The sequence below is a fragment of the Hylobates moloch genome, unplaced genomic scaffold, assembly GCF_009828535.3.
Source record: "Hylobates moloch isolate HMO894 unplaced genomic scaffold, HMol_V3 SCAFFOLD_19, whole genome shotgun sequence".
Taxonomy (NCBI): Eukaryota; Metazoa; Chordata; class Mammalia; order Primates; family Hylobatidae; genus Hylobates; species Hylobates moloch.
The window spans coordinates 23,947,546-23,967,836 of NW_026652294.1; the positions used below are offsets into that span (position 1 = coordinate 23,947,546).

Consider the following 20,291-nt stretch of genomic DNA (forward strand, 5'->3'; position numbering starts at 1 on the left):
TTTTTTTTTTTTTGAGATGGAATTTTGCTCTTGCTGCCCATGCTGGAGTGCAATGGTGTGATTTCAGCTCACCGCAACCTGTTTCCTGGGTTCCAGCGATTCTCCTGCCTCAGCCTCTCAAGTAGCTGGGATTACAGGCATGTGCCACAACACCCAGCTAATTTTGTATTTTTAGCAGAGACGGGTTTCTCCATGTTGGTCGGGCTGGTCTCAAACTCCCAACCTCATGTGGTCCGCCCGCCTTGGCCTCCCAAAGTGCTGGGATTACAGGTGTGAGCCACCATGCCCAGCAACAAGCCTCTAATCTTACTATCAGTTTATCAGATATACTATTCTGTATTTATTAAAATGAGAAAACGTAGTGAGTCTGACCTTAGCAAGCTTAGTGACAAGGTAGAATACTGTAAACTCTGCCAGGCATGGTCGCTCACACCTGTAATCCCAGCACTTTGGGGGGCCGAGGCAGGAGGATCACCTGAGGTCAGGAGTTTGAAACCAGCCTGGCCAACATGGTGAAACACCATCTCTACTAAAAATACAAAAATTAGCTGGGCGTGGTGGTGGGTGCCTATAATCCCAGCTACTCGGGAGGCTGAGGCAGGAGAATCGCTTGAACCTGGGAGGCAGGGGTTGCAGTGAGCCGAGATCACGCCACCGCACTCCAGCCTGGGAGACAAGAGTGAAACTGCATCTCAAAAATCAAAACAAAACAAAACAAAAAAACCCCACAAAAAACAAAAACATTGGCAACTCTCCCACCCTGCTGATAGGAGTGCAAATTTTCCTACGCACTTTGAATTTGACAATACATACAAAATGGGAAAAATCATTCCCTTGCCACTAGATGGTGCTTACTGGCTTTCAAGTACTTTATCGTATGTATTGTCTTCTGTTATATTGCTGCCTTTCTCTTTTACTTCTGATGGATCACTGGAGGAAGGGGCTGGTCACTACGGATTAGAGCCTCACAAGAATGCTGTAATCTGGATCCCAACAGCCATATCCGCTGTGGAACCATGTTGCCCCAGGGGCAACATCTCTGAGCGTTGCTGTCTTCCCTAGCCACTTACATTATTCAATTTCTTAGCAATATCTTCTATCTCTGATACTGTGTTAACAGTCTTTTTCCAAAGAATATACATTTTAATGTCTTATTTTTAATTATTTCATATAATATCTGTGCTGTTTAACTTTTCTCTTTTTTATTATATGTTTTTTTTAATTTATTTTTTGAGACAAAGTCTAGCTCTGTCGCCCAGGCTGGAGTGCATTGGCGCGATCTTGGCTCACTGCAAACTCTGCCTCCCGGGTTCAAGTGATTCTCCTGCCTCAGCCTCCCAAGTAGCTGGGATTACAGGCATGTGCTACTAAGCCTACCTAATTTTGTATTTTTAGTAGAGACAGTTTCTTCATGTTGGTAAGGCTGGTCTCGAACTCCTGACCTCAGGTGATCCACCTGCCTCAGCCTCCCAAAGTGCTGGGATTATATGCGTGAGCCACCACACCCGGCCTAGTGAAGCATTCTATTCAAAATATTCCTATTCTTTTTCAAAAATATTAATTGTCCATCCCTGGGGTAATATCACACTTCCTGCTCCACAGAAATCAGGTTTGGAGACATAATTTGTTTTAGCCAATAGTATATGGGCAGAAGTTATGTTTGTCGCTTCCAAGCAGAAGCTTCAAGAGCCAGAATGTGACTTGCTGTGGGGTTTTTGGTTTTTCTTTTTCCCTGCTATGAGATCAGTCATGTTCTAGAGGCTGTTTCATCAGCTTGGGTCCCAAAGTGAAAATATTGGCCATCTACAGTGGACCTGAATGAGAAGTAAACCTTTATCTCTGTAAGCTGCTGAGATTTTGGAGTCATTTGTTACTGCAGCATAATGTATCGTATCCTGACTGATATACTAGCCATTTCTTTTTTTTTTTTTTGAGACAGAGTCTTGCTCTGTCGCCCAGGCTGGAGTGCAGTGGCGCGATCTCAGCTCACTGCAAGCTCCGCCTCCCGGGTTCACGCCATTCTCCTGCCTCAACCTCTCCGAGTAGCTGGGACTACAGGCGCCCACCACCATGCCCGGCTAATTTTTTGTATTTTTAGTAGAGACAGGGTTTCACTGTGGTCTCGATCTCCTGACCTCGTGATCCGCCCGCCTCGGCCTCCCAAAGTGCTGAGATTACAAGCGTGAGCCACCGCGCCCGGCGTGGCCATTTCTTAAACATCCTTCAGACTAGTCATGACCTCTGAGGTTCTGCACATGCATGGCTGCCTAATAGTTAATGATAAAGTAAACATTTTGTCTGGGTGATATGGATTAGATCTGTACCCCCACCCAAGTCTCATGATCCGTTGTAATCCCCAGTATTGGAGGTAGGGCTCGGGGGAAGGCCACTGGATCATAGGGCAGAGTTCTCGTGAATGGATTAGTACCATCTCTCTTGGTACTGGATAGCGAGATCTCACAAGATCTGGCTGTTTAAAAGTGGATAACACCTCCTGTCTCTCTCTCAGTCCTGCGCCTGCCATGGAAGACTCATGCTCCTACTTGCCTTCTGCCTTCTCCTTTGAAGCTCCTTGAGGCCTCCCCAGCAGCAGAAGCCACTATGCTTTGTGTACAGCCTGCAGAACCATGAGCCAATTAAAGCTCTTTTCCTTATAAATTACCCAGTCTCAGGTATTTCTTTTTTTTTTTTTTTTTTTTTTTGAGACGGAGTCTCGCTCTTTCACCCAGGCTGGAGTGCGGTGGCGCGATCTCCGCTCACTGCAAGCTCCGCCTCCCGGGTTCACGCCATTCTCCTGCCTCAGCCTCTCCGAGTAGCTGGGACTACAGGCGCCCGCCACCACACCCGGCTAATTTTTTGTATTTTTTAGTAGAGACGGGGTTTCACCATGGTCTCGATCTCCTGACCTCGTGATCCGCCCGCCTCGGCCTCCCAAAGTGCTGAGATTACAAGCGTGAGCCACCGCGCCCGGCCTCAGGTATTTCTTTATAGCAGTTCAAGAACTGACGAATACATTGGGGAAGGCTCCATTGCATGACCGCCCCCCCCCCCCCCCTTTTTTTTTTTTTTGAAAAAAAAAAAAAAAAAAAAAAAACAGGTTCTGCCTCTAAATAAGGAAGCCAAAAAGAGCAGATATTTGCTGTCCTAGAGTCCTTACAGCTAGAGAAGTGTGACATGACCCTTATCCACTCCAGCTTGGGCGACAGAGTGAGACACTGTCTCAAAAACAAACAAACAAAAAACAAAAACAGAAACAAAAAACCCAGAAAATAAAAAATGAGAGTCCATGAAAAGATTATTTCAAATTCATCCTTGACAGGAATTTAAATTGTTCTCTTCCATATAGATTGTTGTGAAAACACATTAATATTCTTTTTCCCTGGTGCAGAAGGAGGGAATAGAAAACGACTTCTTTTTTTTTTTTTTTTTTTTGAGATGGAGTCTCGCTCTGTTGCCCACGCTGGAGGGCAGTGGCGTGATCTCAGCTCACTGCAAGCTCCGCTTCCCGGGTTCACGCCATTCTCTTGCCTCAGCCTCCCGAGTAGCTGAGACTACAGGTGCCTGCGACCACACCCGGCTAATTTTTTGTATTTTTAGTAGAGACGGGGTTTCACCATATTAGCCAGGACGGTCTCGATCTCCTGACCTCGTGATCTGCCCGCCTCGGCCTCCCAAAGTGCTGGGATTACGGGCGTGAGCCGCCGCGCCCGGCCTAGAAAACCACTTCTACACTCCCTATCTCCATGCATTGACTCACACTCTGCTTCTTGGATCATTTTCTTCGGAAAAAGTTTCTCATAGTGTGTCTTGACTTTTTAAAAAGTTGTATATTAAAAGCACTTAAACATGGCCGGGTGAGGTCGGAGGCTGAGGCGGGTGGATCACCTGAGGTCAGGAGTTCAAGACCAGCCTGACCAACATGGCAAAGCCCTGTCTCTACTAAAAATACAAAAATTAGCCAGTTGTGGTGGCTCACACCTGTAGTTCCAGTTACTTGGGAGGCTGAGGCACAAGAATCTCTCGAACCCAGGAGGCAGAAGTTGCAGTGAGCCAAGATCACGCCACTGCACTCCAGTCTGGGTGACAGAGTGAGACTGTGTCTCAAAAAACAAAAACAGGCTGGGCGCGGTGGCTCACACCTGAAATCCCAGCCCTTTGGGAGGCCGAGGCGGGTGGATCACGAGGTCAGAGGATCGAGACCATCCTAGCTGACACGGCGAAGCCTCGTCTCTACTAAAAATATAAGAAAACTAGCCAGGCGTGGTGGCGGGCGCCTGTAGTCCCAGCTACTCAGTAGGCTGAGGTAGGAGAATGGCGTTAACCCGGGAGGCAGAGCTTGTGGTGAGCCAAGATCGCGCCACTACACTCCAGCCTGGGCGACACAGCGAGTCTCCATCTCAAAAAAAAAAAAAAAAAAGTACTTAAACACAGTGACAGATACTGAAGAATGCAGAAAATAGTATGAATGTGAGTATCTGCCTTTATACCGTGTACTAGCAGCAGCAAATCCAAACAAAACTGAAGTGCTTCATTTTGATCACATTCATTGGGCTTCAGATGTCAACTGGGAACAGCTTAGGCTTGTGTTTGCAGCTTTTCCTCTGTTGCCTCTCCCACCCTTAGCTTAATAACAGTGATCTAGTCCTGTTAAACCTGGGTGTGGACTCACGCCGTGACTGACTCGCTTCTCTACCCTTTAGCTTTTCTAGTGCGGTATTTGCCTTGCCTGGAATATCCTGCCTGCCATGTCCGATTCCTTTTCTTAAGACTCATACTCAGGCCGAGTGCAGTGGCTCACTCCTGTAATCCCAGCACTTTGGGAGGCCAAGGCAAGCAGATCACCTAAGGTCAGGAGTTCAAGACCAGCCTGGATAATATGGCGAAACCCCGTCTCTACTAAAAATACAAAAATTAGCCGGGCATGGTGGCAGGTGCCTGTAATCTCAGCTACTCGGGAGGCTGAGGCAGGAGAAACACTTGCGTCCATGGCACTGAGGCACCTTCTCTCCTGCATGGCCCCCAACCCCCTGCTCTGTCATATGACAGACGCCCAAAGACCATGCTGCTTCTCTGCAGCCATCTGATGACACCATGTTACCTGGCGGTGTCCATTCCCCTGGTGCCAGTCTCAGTAGCATGGCGGCACCTCAGGTGGGTGCCTCCTCCCCATCTTCCCACTGCCCTCCTGTACTTACTATGGATTCTCCTCTCCTTTCACAGGAAGCTTGTTCCCTAGCGCCAAGTGCCCTTCCTGGGACCGGGCTGGTGGAAGGTTCAGACTGGGCTTCTCCTTGTGGTCTGGGGAGATGGAAGATTGTGGGAATGAGCTTGGGAGCTTGGCTCACCCTGTCCTGGGTGATTCTTACCAGAAATTGAATGACCGTCTCGTACGTTTCTTCCCACACAGATTCATGATGCTGACACTGGCCTCCATCTCATGGATGAAACCAAGTGTCTCCTATCAGGGCAGCAGTCTCTAGGCCAAGGGAGTCAGGGAAGCCACTGCCCATGGCTTCTTTCCCATCAAGCCACCTGCACCCCTCAGCCCTGCGTCTCCACCTCCAGGACTTTCTCATCGACCGAGAGCCTGTGACAACTCTCCCAACAACTCAACAGTCTTGTTTGTGAGGTACCTCAGGAATTGAGGGGGGTGCGGGGGGAAGGAAAGTATGACAGAAACTGAGGCAGGGATTCACGAGAGAGAGGGGAGATCCTGGGACCAGCCGATTTGCTGGGCAGTGTTGAGGAAGTCGCCTCTTCCCTGAGCCTTCTCCCTGGAAGCTGTTCACAGGGAGGAGTTGGACCCCGTGACTGGTTGCATCATTTTATGCTGCCGCAGAAGCACCGGATCAGAGTTGCTCGGGAGGGAGGGATGGTGGGGAGATAAGAACCATGAGAGACGCTGGCACAAAGGGGTTACGGGACGAAGGGTCCAAGTTAGGCAGAAAAGAAAATGTTGCCAGTTGATGGGGAAGAAAGGAAGTCAGAGGGCTTAGACACTGGGGGACAGAACATCTCAGGCGCCATCTCCTGTCTCGTAGTCAACATTTGTCAAAGGGGAGGCCCTGCATCATCTGCTAACCTGAAGGATCTGGAGGTGAGAGTTCCGGGTCCGTGACCCAGTGTCCCTGCAGCCCAGCCCTCCAACCTCCTCCCACAGCGGGGGCTGGGTGCCCCACTGCCAGCTGAGACAGCCCACACAACCCCCAGCCCTAATGATTGCTCTACGTTTTCCCACAGTCCCCCTCCACCTCCTCCTCTCTGCACGCACCTCAGGATGAGAGGCTGCAGGAGCAGGAGAAGACGCAGGAGGCGGAGGAGAGGCTGTAGGAGCTGGGCATAAGGCTGAGCTCTGCGAGGAGCAGGTGAAGGCGCACGTGCAAACCCTGGAGGCCATGCAGACCGAGCTCACCACCGTCAGCTGTGCGCTCTCCTAGAACCACGAGCTCGAGGAGCAGCTGGCCGAGCTGCAGAGTGGCTTCAAGGAGCTGGTGCTCTGCCCCACCTGGGGAGCCTCCCCTTCTCCCTAGCCCTCTGGGTCTTTGTTTCCCCACCTGTGAAACAGGGTGTTGTAGCCCTCACGTGAAATGGTACTTCTGAAGGCATCTGTAAGCCAGAGCCCTGCTCTGATGGCTGTGGGGGAGGGGGGATGGTTTTTCTCTAACCTGCCTCCACCCTTCCTGGTGCCATGGGAGGCAGAAGGCAGACACCAATTTCTGGGGTCTCCAGCTGCAGTGGGTGGCCACTGATTGCTTCTCTCTGTCCAGAACAAGGAGAACATGGAGATAGCCAGTCCACCGCAGTCGGAGCTGCAGGAGAAGCTGGGCTGAAGGAGACGGTAACCCTGCCCCATCCAAGCAGGGCTGGGAGGTGGGTACCAGCCCCTGGTAGGGGGGAGGTGTGAGGCTAGGGGCAGCTCCAGCGTGGGGGACAGTGACCCCAGCACCCTCCAGGGCAGTCCTGTGACTGTTTCTTGCTTCCTGCCCTCTGACTTTTAGAGGCGGGTAGCCCCGGGTCTGGACATCATCATACTGAATAGAGGCATGGAGCTGTCCAGTTATAGGGAAAGAGACAGTGGTATAAGAGGCTCCTTAGATTCAAACTGGATCCTGGCCTCGGCTCCACTGGTCACCATTCAACTACTTTGCAATCTCTAAGTCTCAGTTTCATTAGCTTAAAAAGGAAGTTAGCATCTTCCTCGCAGAGGTGCTGAGGATTAAATGGGATAATACGTGGAAAGCATTAGGCATGTCGCACACTTAGCAGATGGTGGTTGGCCTCCCTCTGCGTTTGCACCAGTCTGGGGCCTACAGTTCAAATGGTGGGAAGAAGTCTGTGAGAGCTGAGGCTGGGGAAGGAGGCATGGAGCTCTAGGCAAGGGAGGCTGTCACTGAGGCCTAGAGCAAGGGGCTGGGGCCAGGGCGGGCTGGAGAGCCCGAGGTCTGGGGCCTCTATGGGGGCGTCTTCCTCAGGCAGGAAATTGACCACAGGGTTCCCAGGGGTCTGCTCTGAAGGTGGGGGTGGGGAGTGGCTGGTCTGGCTGGGCCAAGGGCTAGTGGGCCAGGGTCCCAGTACCCCCTCCTCCTTGGCTGCAGGAGGCCCTGTGGCAGGCATGGGGCTGCCAGTGGAGAGTGCAGCAGGACGGCTGTGCAGTGGGGGCGTCTGATCCCCTGTCCCTGCCAGGTGTAGGTCAGGCCCCTCGAAGGGCCCATAGCACAGATCCTCGTGGAGATGAATGAAATTGTAGTCATAGCGGAAGTCGTCTACAAACACGCACCCCAGCAGGCCCAGCTCCCGGGTCTCCTCCTCAATGGCATTGCCATGCTGGCTGGTGCGGGTGATGAGGCAGGTGAAGGGCGTGGGGCCGGGAGGCGTGGGATGAAGTTAGCCTCATTGAAGAGCTCATGGCTGGAGGAGGTGCTGCCTGAGCCTTCAGGGCCCAGTGTGTCCAGGAGCTGCCAACAGGGTGGCAGAGTGCAGGTGACTGTGCTGGCTGGCTGTTGGGCCTCGTCACAGGGACACTGGTGTCATGGTGCAGAGGACACTTCGGTGCTGAGTGCCCTCCCTGCATGTCACTGAGCACTGCAGGGAAGCCAGGGGAGAGACTCAGGCTCGGTGGCAGGCTGCCCGGTGATGCTGGGGCAAGGCTGGGTAGCCTGTCAACTGCCCGATGTCAGAGTGGCAGAGACCCCAGCCAGCCCTCTTTGGCCATGCCCAGCTCAAGGCCATGGTTGTGGCCACAGCTTGCCAGGGGCTTCCTGATCCCTGAGGCTTTGGAGTCAGGGTCTGGACCCTGGAATCCCCCAGGCTCCCTCCCACCCATGGTACCAGGCAATAAGGGCTCCCGGAAGACTGTCTACCTCCCTGCAGCCTAAGACCAAGGGTGGAGCTAGAGGTGGGCCCCTTCCCATCCTGAGACCAGTTCCCCGCAGCCCAGGTGGATGGACGGGGCACATGGTAGTTGCAAGGGGTTCCAACACGGGACCAGGGATGGTGTTCACAGGCGGGTGGCTCCAGGGGGCTCTGCTCATCCAGTCCCACACTGGGATGCAGAGCCACTGCTCAGCGGGAGAGGCCCCCAGGCCCCTGCCCACCACCTGGCGAGGGCACACAGGTGGCATCAGCGTGGTGTCAGATGGGTGGCATTGGCAGGCTGACCAGCAGGGAGGGCCAGGCGGGGCTCCCAGACTCTCAGGATTTGGGCAGAGCCGGGACTGAGGCCAGTGGACGATTCTCCAGAGCTCCAAGCCCAGGTTGGTGTCCCGCCCCCAAAGCCTGGTCACACGGCCCAGCCCCTCCACTCCCACAACCCTGCCCTCAGGGGAACTGAGGGTGACCAGAGGCCTATTTACACATCCAGTGACCCAAAGAGGAGCACAGGTGTCTGGGCTGGCCCAGGCTGGGGTGAGCGGCAACCTGGGGCTGGGGCTTCAGCCTTAGGAAGAGAGTGAAAGCCAGGCTCCCTCTGCTCCTCCCTGGGACCTTCGGGGACCCAGATGTAGGGGCCTGTGGCAGACCCAGGATGCCTAGGGGTGCAGAGTTGGTGGGGATGTGGTCAGGGTGGGTTCACCCGGCAGGGCAGGACTCCTCGCTGCCCCCTCTGGCTGCCATCCCTGGGCCAGGGCATCACAGTGCTCATCGTCCAGCGGCTCTGCCTGCCACTCCGAGCAGTACACACTCTGCCTCTGCACACCTAGGGGCCATGGGGATCCATTTGGGCCTGGCACCCAGGTGCCCACCACCCAAGACCCGAAGACACCCGTTGTGCCAGAACCCTCCCAGAACAGCGCCTCACTGCCCGTGTCAGGAGGAAGGCCGGCCTCCACCACCTCCTCCTCGCTGTCCTCCTGGCCCTCACCCCCTTCCTCTCCAATGTAGCCTCCCCTCTGACTGCCCCTGGAGGGTGGCAGCGTGTGGCAGTTTAGTGGGTTGGGTGCCCAGACCCTCTTGCTTCCTGAGAGGCCTTGGGGGCTCATTTGGCCTCTCTGAACCTCAGTGTCCTCCTCTGTGAAGTGGGAGCAACAGTCCTGCCTGCCTCTAAGCGCTGGTGTGAGGACTGCGTGTGCTCTTACATGTGCAGGCTCAGCCTGTGCCACGCACATCCTCAGAGCTCAGCAAGTGCCAGCTGCTGCTAGCCTGCAAACCCAACCATGGCATCAAGGCTGTCCTACCGTCCACACCCTTCCCAGCAGCCTCAGGAAAAGCCTGGACAAGAAAATGCATCAAGGGGCAGCCCTCGCTCCCTACCCCTGGCACCAGTCTCGCCACTGCTCCTGTCCTTCACTCCCTCTGCCACTGCCCACCCCGGGGCCTCTGCACGGCCACGCTCCTCACCTCGGACACTCACTTCCATACTGCCTGTCCAAGGCCCATCCGCAGGACCCCCTCTGCTGGTGGCTCTGTCTTCTCTGTTCCCCTCCGGTTCTCTGCTCCCCCTGTGGTCCTGAAATAAGTTGTCCCTCCCCCAAGCTGCCATTCCCACTCCCGTCCCCCTCTTTCCTCACCAACAGATTCTGATTTTGTTCAAGGCAGCAATGGGACCTGCTGAAAACACACCCCACTGCCACTCTCTTGCAACTAGGGGGGTCTGGGACACAGTTCTGGCTGGGGAGAAAAATGCCCAAGTCCCTCGCCGGGAGTCGGCCCTTTCTCCTCTCCTTGTTCTTGCCCAGAGGCCTGGAAGGGAGGACGCCATCTGTGACAAGCAGGAGGGGAGGGCTGGTGTGGCAAGGACAGTGCGGCTGAGGGCGAGTCAGCTCCAGTCCTGCCAGCTTGGATGGTACGCCTGGGACTTCCTACCTGCAACAATAACCCCTGTCTGTTCCAGCCCCCACGGGGACCGCCTACTGCATACACTCTTCACTGGTCCGCCTGTGAAGCCACCAATTTGCTGAAAAATGACTCCCAAAATGTCTGGTGCTTCCAACGTATCTGTCAGTCTTCACGTCTATTTAAAGACACCGGTAGTAGATGAAATGGGTTTTCTAGCTCTGGAAGGTATCTGCTGAGTTCCCCAGTTTCCATTTTGCCATCTTAATAGCATTTTAAGGAATGCTCAAATGTCTCTATCTCAGATTCCTGATTCTGAGACCCTGAGGACACTGAGTGTCAAAGATGGGAGGACTGAGGGGAAAAGGGGAGGACTAAGAGACGGGTAGGGGAGATCGAGAGGCAGGTGGGGAGACCGAGGGGCAGTGGGGAGGGGCATGGAAGGCACATGACAGGCACCTTCAGCTAAGGCTCTGGGAGTGTGGAGTCAATCCCTTCCCTCCCTCCCTTTTTTTTTTTGGGACAGGGTCTTGCTCTGTCATCCAGGCTGCAGTGCAGTGTCGAGATCATAGCTTATCGCAGCCTTGACCTCCTGGGCTCAAGGGATCCTCCTGCTGCAGCTTCCCGAGTAGCTGGAATTACAGGACATGCCACTGCACCCAGCTGAATTTTTTCTTTTTTGGTAGAGGCAGGGTTTTGCTATGTTGTCCAGGCTGGTTTCAAACTCCTGGGTTCAGGCAATCCTCCCGCCCCAGCCTCCCAAGGTGCTAGGATTACAGGTGTGAGCTGCCGCACCTGGCCCAACATCCTCATTTTCAACCAGGACACCCCACCTTGCTCCTGTGCTACGAACAACATCCCAATTCATCACAACTGCACAGCAGGCCCCAAACGCACATTAAATCCACGTCCATCTACAGTTACCACAATTCAAATGTCCATCAATGTTACACCAAAAACCCCGACTTACAATGATTTATTACAAAAGCTTTCAGGGAAAAATGTAGGCAACGCCATCTGCTGCAAGTGTTTATTCTATTTAGAAGTCTACAAATTTGAGCCTTTAAGAAAGATTCACAAAATATTCATTCAAAGCCACATTTTTGGCTTATCAAATTTCAAATATATTTTACTGTGCTGAACAATATATTCTAATGCTGTCTAAAACACAGCTAAATTATTTTTCTTTATTCGTTTATACACATTCTGTAATTTTTGAAAAGCAAGGTTTAAAAACATTAAGAAAACTACCCAATTACAATGACTGTTCTCCCATACACGGAACTATTTTCTGTACTGTATCTTCTTACCTCATTCCATTTTAACTCTGTACACCATATTGATTTATGATGAGATGATTTATTATGAGAACCCTTAGGGAGTTCTCATCTTCCATTTCTCATCAATTCAAACAGCAACACCTTTCACAAGAAAACATTAATTCCCTTGGCAGGGCAGAAGCTTAAGTTTGTTAAAAGCACTCACTGAAAAATATTTTTAAATTTATAGGTCATATAAAATAATTTACAAAGAGATAGATGACTTCAAATTTTTTTGGCAGTCACCTTACTATGTAGAAACGAAACAAATGAAGCAATCTGTCACTTGAGACACCAGTCACTTTTGGTCTTTTGAAGGAAGTGTGTGTGGTGAGTGTTGTTTCTGCAGGCCCATCCTGCATCCGCTGATTCTGGCAGCCCTGAGCCCATGCGTCACATGGAGACCTCTCCTCCTCCCCCACACGAAGGCTCCTGGTTCAGGAGCAGGAGGAGCCGATGTCTCCAGGCCCTCAGTGTTGAAACCAAAGTTTCCAAGAAAATAAAGCAAGGATATACACAGAGACGCCAAAAGGAGGGTGTGACAGGAGGGAACGCGAAACAAATCACAGTAAAGCTCCTATTACATTAGAACTCAGAATTTCTCAGAAGAAATTAAAAATCAGAAACATATACTATATGAAAAAGTAGCAAAACAATCTGCAAAACTGTCTGGTCTTCACTGCCACCTGAGATGTGGTCACTTGTCCATTTAAAGAGGAATTTCTCCAGGAAATACACATCATGACTTCAGTATTAAGAACCATAGCGATCCTGAAGAGAGAACCAAAATGGAAATTTACGACCATTCAGCAGCAATCCCTGACTCCCGTGCCCTGAATATTCAGCATCACCAAAATTGACACTGCAGCCTGTGTCAGGCATGTGACATGGACACTGCACCCCGAGGGTATGCTCATCTGGAAGCAGCCATTGCCGCAGCTTCAAGGCTGAAGGCAGGTGTGGGATTCAGAAGCCAACAGGATTCACATCCTGCCTCTGGCATCCACGGCCACAGTCCTGGGATCAGGAGGCAGGGGGCAAAGTGGGCGGAAGGATGCTCAGTGGGCCAGAGGCTACTTGGCGAGCCCTCTGGGAAGCAAGTGGGATAGGGAGGGCAGAGGAACACATGTGGTGTTTGAAGCCCTGAAATTTTGGTTCAGCTGGTCATCTTGCAGAAGTGACCTAACCTTCTGTGCCTCAATTCCTTCACCTGTAAAATGGGGATATAAAAGGGAGTCATCTCTAAAATGGGGATGACCATCTATAAAATAGGGATGTCACCTATTTGGACACTGATGTGGGCTTAGCTGACCTAAGGGACATGAAAGAACTCCATGCATTTTAACTTCAGCGCCAAATGAAAGGGAAGACTGTGCTATTCACAGCATGAAAACGGCTACATCCAGAGTCCTGGGGCTAAGGGAACTCTCCAGAATGGGAGGCACCTCCATGCCCTCCTTAACCTGCAGCCAGAGCAGCGTCTGCCTGGGGGCCAGGAACCTCCTTTAGAGGCACCAGAGTCCACACAGTTTCAGTCCTACTTCCTTTAGCAGCATTTTACATTAACAGAATCCTTCAATAGCCTGACATAAACAAGAAGGTGCAAAGGAACGAGCCATTCATATCATCAGAGATGGCCTCGACTCTTACGCGCAAGTATGCGCCATCCTTGGCTTATGTTTTCACTCAACAGAATATGGTTTTAGGAAAACTTTTCATTACAAGGAAATGCTCCTAGCATCACAGAGAAAAAGCAAGATATAAAACCCTCTAATATAATCCCTTTTTAATTTTAAAAAGATATGTATATCTTTTTTATCTATGTATAGAAAAGTATCCTTAGAAATCTAGAGCTAAAAATATACCAAAATATTAACAGAGGTTATCCCTGTGATGTAGCATTACAGATAATTTCAATTTTCTTCTTAATACTTCTCTGTTCCAATCTAGGAAAAAAACTGGACAATGGTCATGACAATTCCTCTAACAATTCCCCTGGAGTCACACATTAGAAAATATTAAATAGAAAATTATAACTTCTGGTTTTCATAATGTCCTGGGTTATAGTGTACCAAACATATTGATCCAATAATATATAATTGAATTTTCCAGCAGTTGAAGGTTGAAGCAGGTCTCATTTATAAACTGCTGAACCTACCGTCATAGCCAGTGAGCACTGCCCCATTCCACTGACCTGAATTGAAGTCACGACTCCATTAGCAAAGACGGAGAGTTTTCCAGCAACGGACCTCACTCCCTGCTTGAACTGCGCCATGTCGGGGGCGTTGGGCAGCACGCTGGACAGGCTGTAGTTCCCTGCACACACACAGCAGACGCTGGCTCATCACTGCCCTGGCCACGGCTGCGGCAAACCCAGTGCCTGGAGTGCTCAACGGCTCCAGAGAACCCAGATCCCTCCCCTCCTGCTGCCTCACAAGGGGCCCAGCAGTGGGATGGAGACTCGGGCTGAAGTGGCAGCCCTGCCATGATCCATGAGAGAATCCACATGACAGAAAATGTAGTATGGGGGACTTAACACCACTATGAGTTCAAATCCTGGCACTGTCACTGCTAGGCTGTGTGCCTCTAGAGAAGTTCCTTGCTCTCTCTGGGCCCATTTCCTCAAGGTGCTTAACATAGCCCTGGCAGGTAAGTACCCAGCAAAAGGCAGATGGGCCAACATGGATGGCCTGTTTTGCATCACCTCCTCCCTCTTTTGGTAACAGTGCTCCTCCCTTCCTCCGGGAACCACCTCTCCCTTCTACCCTGTCCACAGGCATGGGCACATGACCCAGGCCTGACCAATCCGAGCCTTCCCTGGGATTCATGTATCCTCAAATGAGGGGAGCCATTTGCTTGCTCTGGGGTTATTGGCAGGGACAAAGCAAAGCAGCAGCCATCTGTGACTACGACTGCCTCTCCCAGTCGCTTGGGGTATGGAGGAAGCTTGTTACCTCCCCCAAGGAGGTGAGCCAAATGGATGCATCACTGATGCTGTCTGACTGTGACTTAGAAGTCAAGCTCCACTGCCAGTCTTCCCAGGTACAGAAGTTCCTCTTTGCTAGGGCCGGTGTTAGCAGGTTACTGTTGCTTAAGTTTTGGTTGCCCTGACGTAAATATCACCATAATTGCTACCAATGTGGGTGAAGTTCATCAGGGTTATCACACATAAAGGAGGTCTGACCACACTCCTAGAGCTGACAATCAGGGGTTCATAAACTTCTGTGTCACAATTGTAATAAGATGCTGGAGGGGCTCCGTGAGCTCAACGCAAACCCTGCAGGTCCTCAGGAGTAGCCACGCCCAGCTACTCCCTAAGCCCCACATGACACCACCTGCTCCTTACAAAACAGAAACCCACCAGACGCAATGGCCCACGGCTGTAATCCCAGCACTTTGGGAAGCTGAGGTGGGAGGATCACTTAAGGTCAGGAGTTCAAGACCAGCCTGGCCAACATGGTGAAACCCTATCTCTACTAAAAATACAAAAAATCAGCCGGACGTGGCGGCGGGCGCCTGTAGTCCCAGGCTGGAGTAGGGTGGCACAATCTTGGCTCACTGCACCCTCCACCTCCCAGGTTCAAGTGATTCTCCTGCCTCAGCCTCCCAAGTAGCTAAGGTTACAGGTGTGTGCCACCATGCCCAGCTAATTTTGTTGTTGTTGTTGTTGTTTTTTTTTTTGAGACGGAGTCTCGCTCTGTTGCCCAGGCTGGAGTGCAGTGGCGCGATCTCGGCTCACTGCAAGCTCCGCCTCCCGGGTTTGCGCCATTCTCCTCTCTGAGACAGAGGGGACACTGAGCTACACAGTGGTCCGTGGTTGGGGCAAATGCCCTGGATGAGTCAAGACAGGCCAGGTGACTCTGAGCTGACAACCACCCACAACTGATGTTTGCTGTGCCCAGTGCAGGTGGGCAGGGGGTTCTGTGCGTCACAGTCACTTGCGGTCCAAGCCCACGGGGCCACCTCTTAATTCCAGCTTCCTTGCCTACTATGACAGGGAAAGAAACATGGCAACATGCACACAGCTCTTAAGGCTTGTGCTGGAGGCAGAACACATCGCCACTGCAGCCTGGCACTGGCCATGGGACATGGGAGGTAGGGGGAGGTGTGTTCCAGCCTATGTTGACCGGTGGGCAGGCGCTCAGGCTCAGCAAGCTCCTGGGGTCATTCACACCCCTCCACCCATTCATCCTCAAATACCTGCAGAGGGCTTCCTCTGCCAGGCTCTGTTGGTGCCAAGGACACAGAAATGAGAACTGACGGTCCACTGGGGGAGACGGTCTTTGCACGGTCTTGCCCTCAGTGTAAGGCACAAGAGTGGTGCAGGGGGCCCCCGGGTAAATACAGGCTGGGGGGCTGTCTGGGGGAATGGGGAAGAAGAGCATTCTGGGCTAGGGGCTCCACAGGCTCAACACAGCTGGAGTGAGCCACAACAGTGAATCATGAGAAATGAGGCTGGAAAGGCCAATGGGAACCATGGTCCTGGAGGTGGGCATTGGGTGGGGAGCTGTGCTTCAAGCTGAGGGCAGGATTTTCAGCACGGATGACTGTGTTTTGAAAGATCCCTGTGGGAGGAGTGAGGAGAGGGGTGAGCAAGCCAAGACTGGAGGCAGGGGGACCAAGCAGGGGGTTGCAGACACGCTTCAGGTCTGGAGTCACCCAGGAGAGACTCTGATCATATGGGTCTATGGTGTGACGAGGGAGGTGGAAGGTTCCAGGACAACCCCCAGGCTCCTCAAAATAAGAATTTTTTTTTTTTTTTTTTTTGAGACAGTCTCGCTCTGTCGACCAGACTGGAGTGCAGTGGCGCGATCTTAGCTCACTGCAAGCTCCACCTCCCAGGTTCACGCCATTCTCCTGCCTCAGCCTCCCGAGTAGCTGGGACTACAGGTGCCCACCACCACGCCTGGCTAATTTTTTTTTTTTTTTTTTGTATTTTTTAGTAGAGACGGGGTTTCACTGTGTTAGCCAGGATGGTCTCAATCTCCTGACCTTGTGATCCACCTGCCTCAGCCTCCCAAAGTGCTGGGATTACAGGCGTGAGCCACCGTGCCTGGCCCAAAATAAGCATTTTTAATAGAATACCGTGTTTTAATTTCTCTGCTTCATGTAGACAAATGAAGAGAAAAAGTATTTCCAAGATTATAAGAACAAGTTTGGGCACTGTTTGTTTGTTTGTTTGAGACAGGGACTCACTTTGTCCCCCAGGCTGGAGTACAGTGGTGTGATCACGGCTGACTGCAGCCTCAATCTTTCGGGCTCAAGTGATCCTCCTGCCTTAGCCTCCCGAGTAATTGGGACTACAGGCATTAGCCATCCCACCTAGCTAATTTTTTTATTTTTAAAATTTTTTGTAGAGATGGGGGTCCCACTATGTTGTCCAGGCTGGTCTGGAACTCCTGGGCTCAAGTAATCCTCCTACTTTGGCCTCCCAAAGTGTTGGGATTACAGGTGTCTATCACTGTGCCTAGCCAAACAACCAGTTTAACAACAAAAATTGCTCCAATGGCTACTTCTCAGACAGGTGTAACAGATGCCAATTTGCTAAATACATGCCACTGTGGTTTTTTAACTGAATCTCTGTTGGCAATGCCAGTGCACAGTTATACTGTCTGACAAGCACACGTGGCAATAACCATACCAGACTGCCGCAGACTGAGGGCAGTGCTTTCGAGGCCACACTCCTAGACCCTGGGCCGGAGCAAGGAGAAAAGGAGACGGTGGTCAAGGGACCCCACAAACAACCTACCACTTGACCCCATGATGCACACAAGGAAGGGGTGCAGGTGTCTGCACTCCCATGCAGACGTGCTCTCATTCAAACAATCAGAATTGGCTTTCTGGAAGGAAACATGCTGAGGGGGCAGCTGGGTTTTAAGCTTTTTGTTGTATCCTGGCTCTCACACAGCTGCCTCCGCTCTGTCATCTGGTGTCTGGGTGCCTCACGCCTGCCTGAGGCAGTGCCCAGTTGATGGCAGTCCCCCAGCTCCAATGACCCTGTCCCATGGGTGTGACCACAGGGGCTGCTGCTGTGCCAGGTCAGGGTGGCTGCGGGCACTTACATGCGCTTCCCACTCAATCCTTCAGCTGCAGTGAAAGAGAGTGCCTGTAAAAAGGGCCGCAGGGCTCCTGGGCTACAAACACCCCCAGAAAGCAGCTTACCTCACCAGAAGCATTTCAAATTTGGAAATCAAGATAAGGAACACAGAATTGATTGTTTGTTTGTTTCCTTCCTTCCCTCTCTCCCTCCTTCTTTTTTTTTTTTTTTTTTTTTTTGATACAAGGCCTGGCTCTATTGCCCAGGCTGGAGTGCAGTGGCACGATCTCAGATCACTGCAACCTCTGCCTCCTGGGCTCAAGTCATCCTCCCACCTTAGCCTCCGGAGTAGCTGGGACTACAGGCGTGCACCACCATGCTTGGCTAATTTTTGTATTTTTTGTAGAGACACGGTTTTGCCACGTTGCCCAGGCTGGTCTGGAACTCCTGAGCTCAAGTGATAAGTCCTCCTCAGCCTCCCAAAGTGCTGGATTATAGGGGTGAGCCACCACGCAGAATAGTTTCTTTTTTTTTTGTTTTGAAACAGAATCTCATTCTATTGCCCAGGCTGGAGTGCAGTGGTGTGATCTCGGCCACTGCAACTTCCCCCTCCCAGGTTCAAGCAATTCTTGTGCCTCAGCCTCCTGAGTGGCTGGGATTACAGGCGCCCACCACCACACCCGGCTAATTTTTTTTTTTTTTTGAGACGGAGTCTCACTCTGTCTCCAGGCTGGAGTGCAGCGGCGTGATCTCGGCACACTGCAACCCCCGCCTCCCAGGTTCAAGCGATACTCCTGCCTCAGCCTCCGGAGTAGCTGGAACTACAGGCACATGCCACCATGCCCAGCTAATTTTTGTATTTTTTTTTTTTTTTTTTTGAGACGGAGTCTCGCTCTGTCACCCAGGCTGGAGTGCAGTGTTGCGATCTCCGCTTGCTGCAAGCTCCGCCTCCCGGGCTCACGCCATTCTCCTGCCTCAGCCTCTGGAGTAGCTGGGACTACAGGCGCCCGCCACCATGCCCGGAGAATTTTTTGTATTTTTAGTAGAGACGGGGTTTCACCGTGTTAGCCAGGATGGTCTCGATCTCCTAACCTCGTGATCCACCCTCCTCGGCCTTCCAAAGTGCTGGGATTACAGGCGTGAGCCACCGCACCCGGCCAAATTTTTGTATTTTTAGTAGAGATGGGGTTTCACCATGTTGGCCAGGCTGGTCTCGATCTCTTGACCTCGTGATCCACCCGCCTCGGCCTCCCAAAGTGCTGGGATTACAGGCGTGAGCCACTGTGCCCGGCCTAATTTTTGTATTTTTAGAAGGGATGGGGTTTCACCATGTTAGCCAGGCTGCTCTTGAACTCCCAACCTCAGGTGATCTGCCTACCTTGGCCTCCCAAAGTGTTGGGATTACAGGTGTGAGTCACTGTGCCTTGCCCAGAACAAGTTTTAAGAACTTGTTTTCTTAAAACAAGCTTTTACTTCAATAGGAAAGTATTAAAGACAAAAGAAAAAATTTATAAAAGAAAACAAGCTTTATGGAGGCAGAACACATAAAGCTCTCTGTTGAAATATGCTCTAAATAATAAAAAGTAAATATTTAATAAAAGTTGCTGGTGCCTGTAATCCCAGCTTCTTGGGAGGCTGAGGAGGGAGGTTTGCTCAAGGCCCGGAGTTTGAGACCAGCCTGGGCAACACAGTGAGACCCCAGCGGGGGCAGGGGAGTGAAAGTTTCTGGGTGGTCTCTCACCCCAGGGTGCACCTTACAATGACCACGAGGTGCCAGGAACCAGGGTTGGTTTGGCACCCACACAGGGTCAAAAAAATTTAATGGATCTTTGTTCTCTGAAAGGGAACAGGAAGGTAAACACAGGCTGCCACTATTTTCGTTCAGTAACTGGAAAGGCTGCTCTCATTTGATCTCCAGATATTTTTTTTTAAAAACAAACAATGCTTCACAGTAAAACTTCTATTGATTTAAATTACAAAGGCATCCATTGCAGGGAGTCGGGGGACTGAACAATGCAGGTCTCTGGACTGGCCTGCTGGCTGTGCCAGGGCCCCTACAAGGCGACCCAGCACTGACCTGTGGGGCTGCTGGAGGTCTCCAAAGGTGGCCGGAGTGCCTCTATGCCAGGGGTGGTCACAAAAGGAAGTTGCCTTGACAAAAGGCCAGGACACTGTAAGTTTGGAGATGGAACAAGCCAATGAGCCTCACCTGCCCCCACCAAGACTCACTGCCAGGAAATGCCCAGTCAGCAAGTAACTGACTGCCCAAGGGAAACGAGGCCCCTCTGCTCAAGTCTGGGGTGAGGCACAGGGTGTGCTCCTGCCCAGAGAGTGGCTCAGGGGAGCCATGGCCCTGGCTGCACACCCCCAGGCACCCCCACACCCTCACTGGCAGCGGATGTGCCAGGGCTTGTCCACTCTGGCCCTGGCCTCTGGCTCCTTGGGCTGCCTGGCTCTCTGCCAGCTGCTCTGCCAGCACAACCCTTGGCTCACTTGCTGCCACCTGGCTAGGACTCTCCCTCCACTGCAGCACAGCAACTTGGCAGTGCCCACTGCACCCCAAGGGCCACAGTGTATCTCTATAACATCCCCAAACCACAACCCAGAATGTCCGACACTCAGACCTCTCTCGAGCTGTTTCTCTTTGGACTCTGAAAACAGCTGTT

The 20,291-nt window shown here is 51.9% G+C and overlaps 1 protein-coding gene across 3 annotated transcripts in view; it reads right to left on the reverse strand.

The window, feature by feature from the left end:
- Positions 1-11,285: 11,285 nt before the first annotated feature.
- ARFGAP3 (ADP ribosylation factor GTPase activating protein 3) overlaps positions 11,286-20,291 on the reverse strand; it is a 58,373-nt gene continuing 49,367 nt past the window's right edge. Inside the window, exons 15-16 of one of the 3 annotated variants that reach the window (XM_032139547.2) lie at positions 13,783-13,904; positions 11,286-12,359 (exon numbers count right to left, since the gene is read on the reverse strand). In XM_032139547.2, coding sequence (XP_031995438.1) covers positions 12,342-12,359; positions 13,783-13,904 — 140 coding nt within the window. In that variant the 3' untranslated portion in view covers positions 11,286-12,341. Of the gene's footprint in view, positions 12,360-13,782; positions 13,905-18,900; positions 19,797-20,291 lie in introns of those variants that run through there. The other 2 variants (XM_058431420.1, XM_058431419.1) reach the window with 2 other exon arrangements.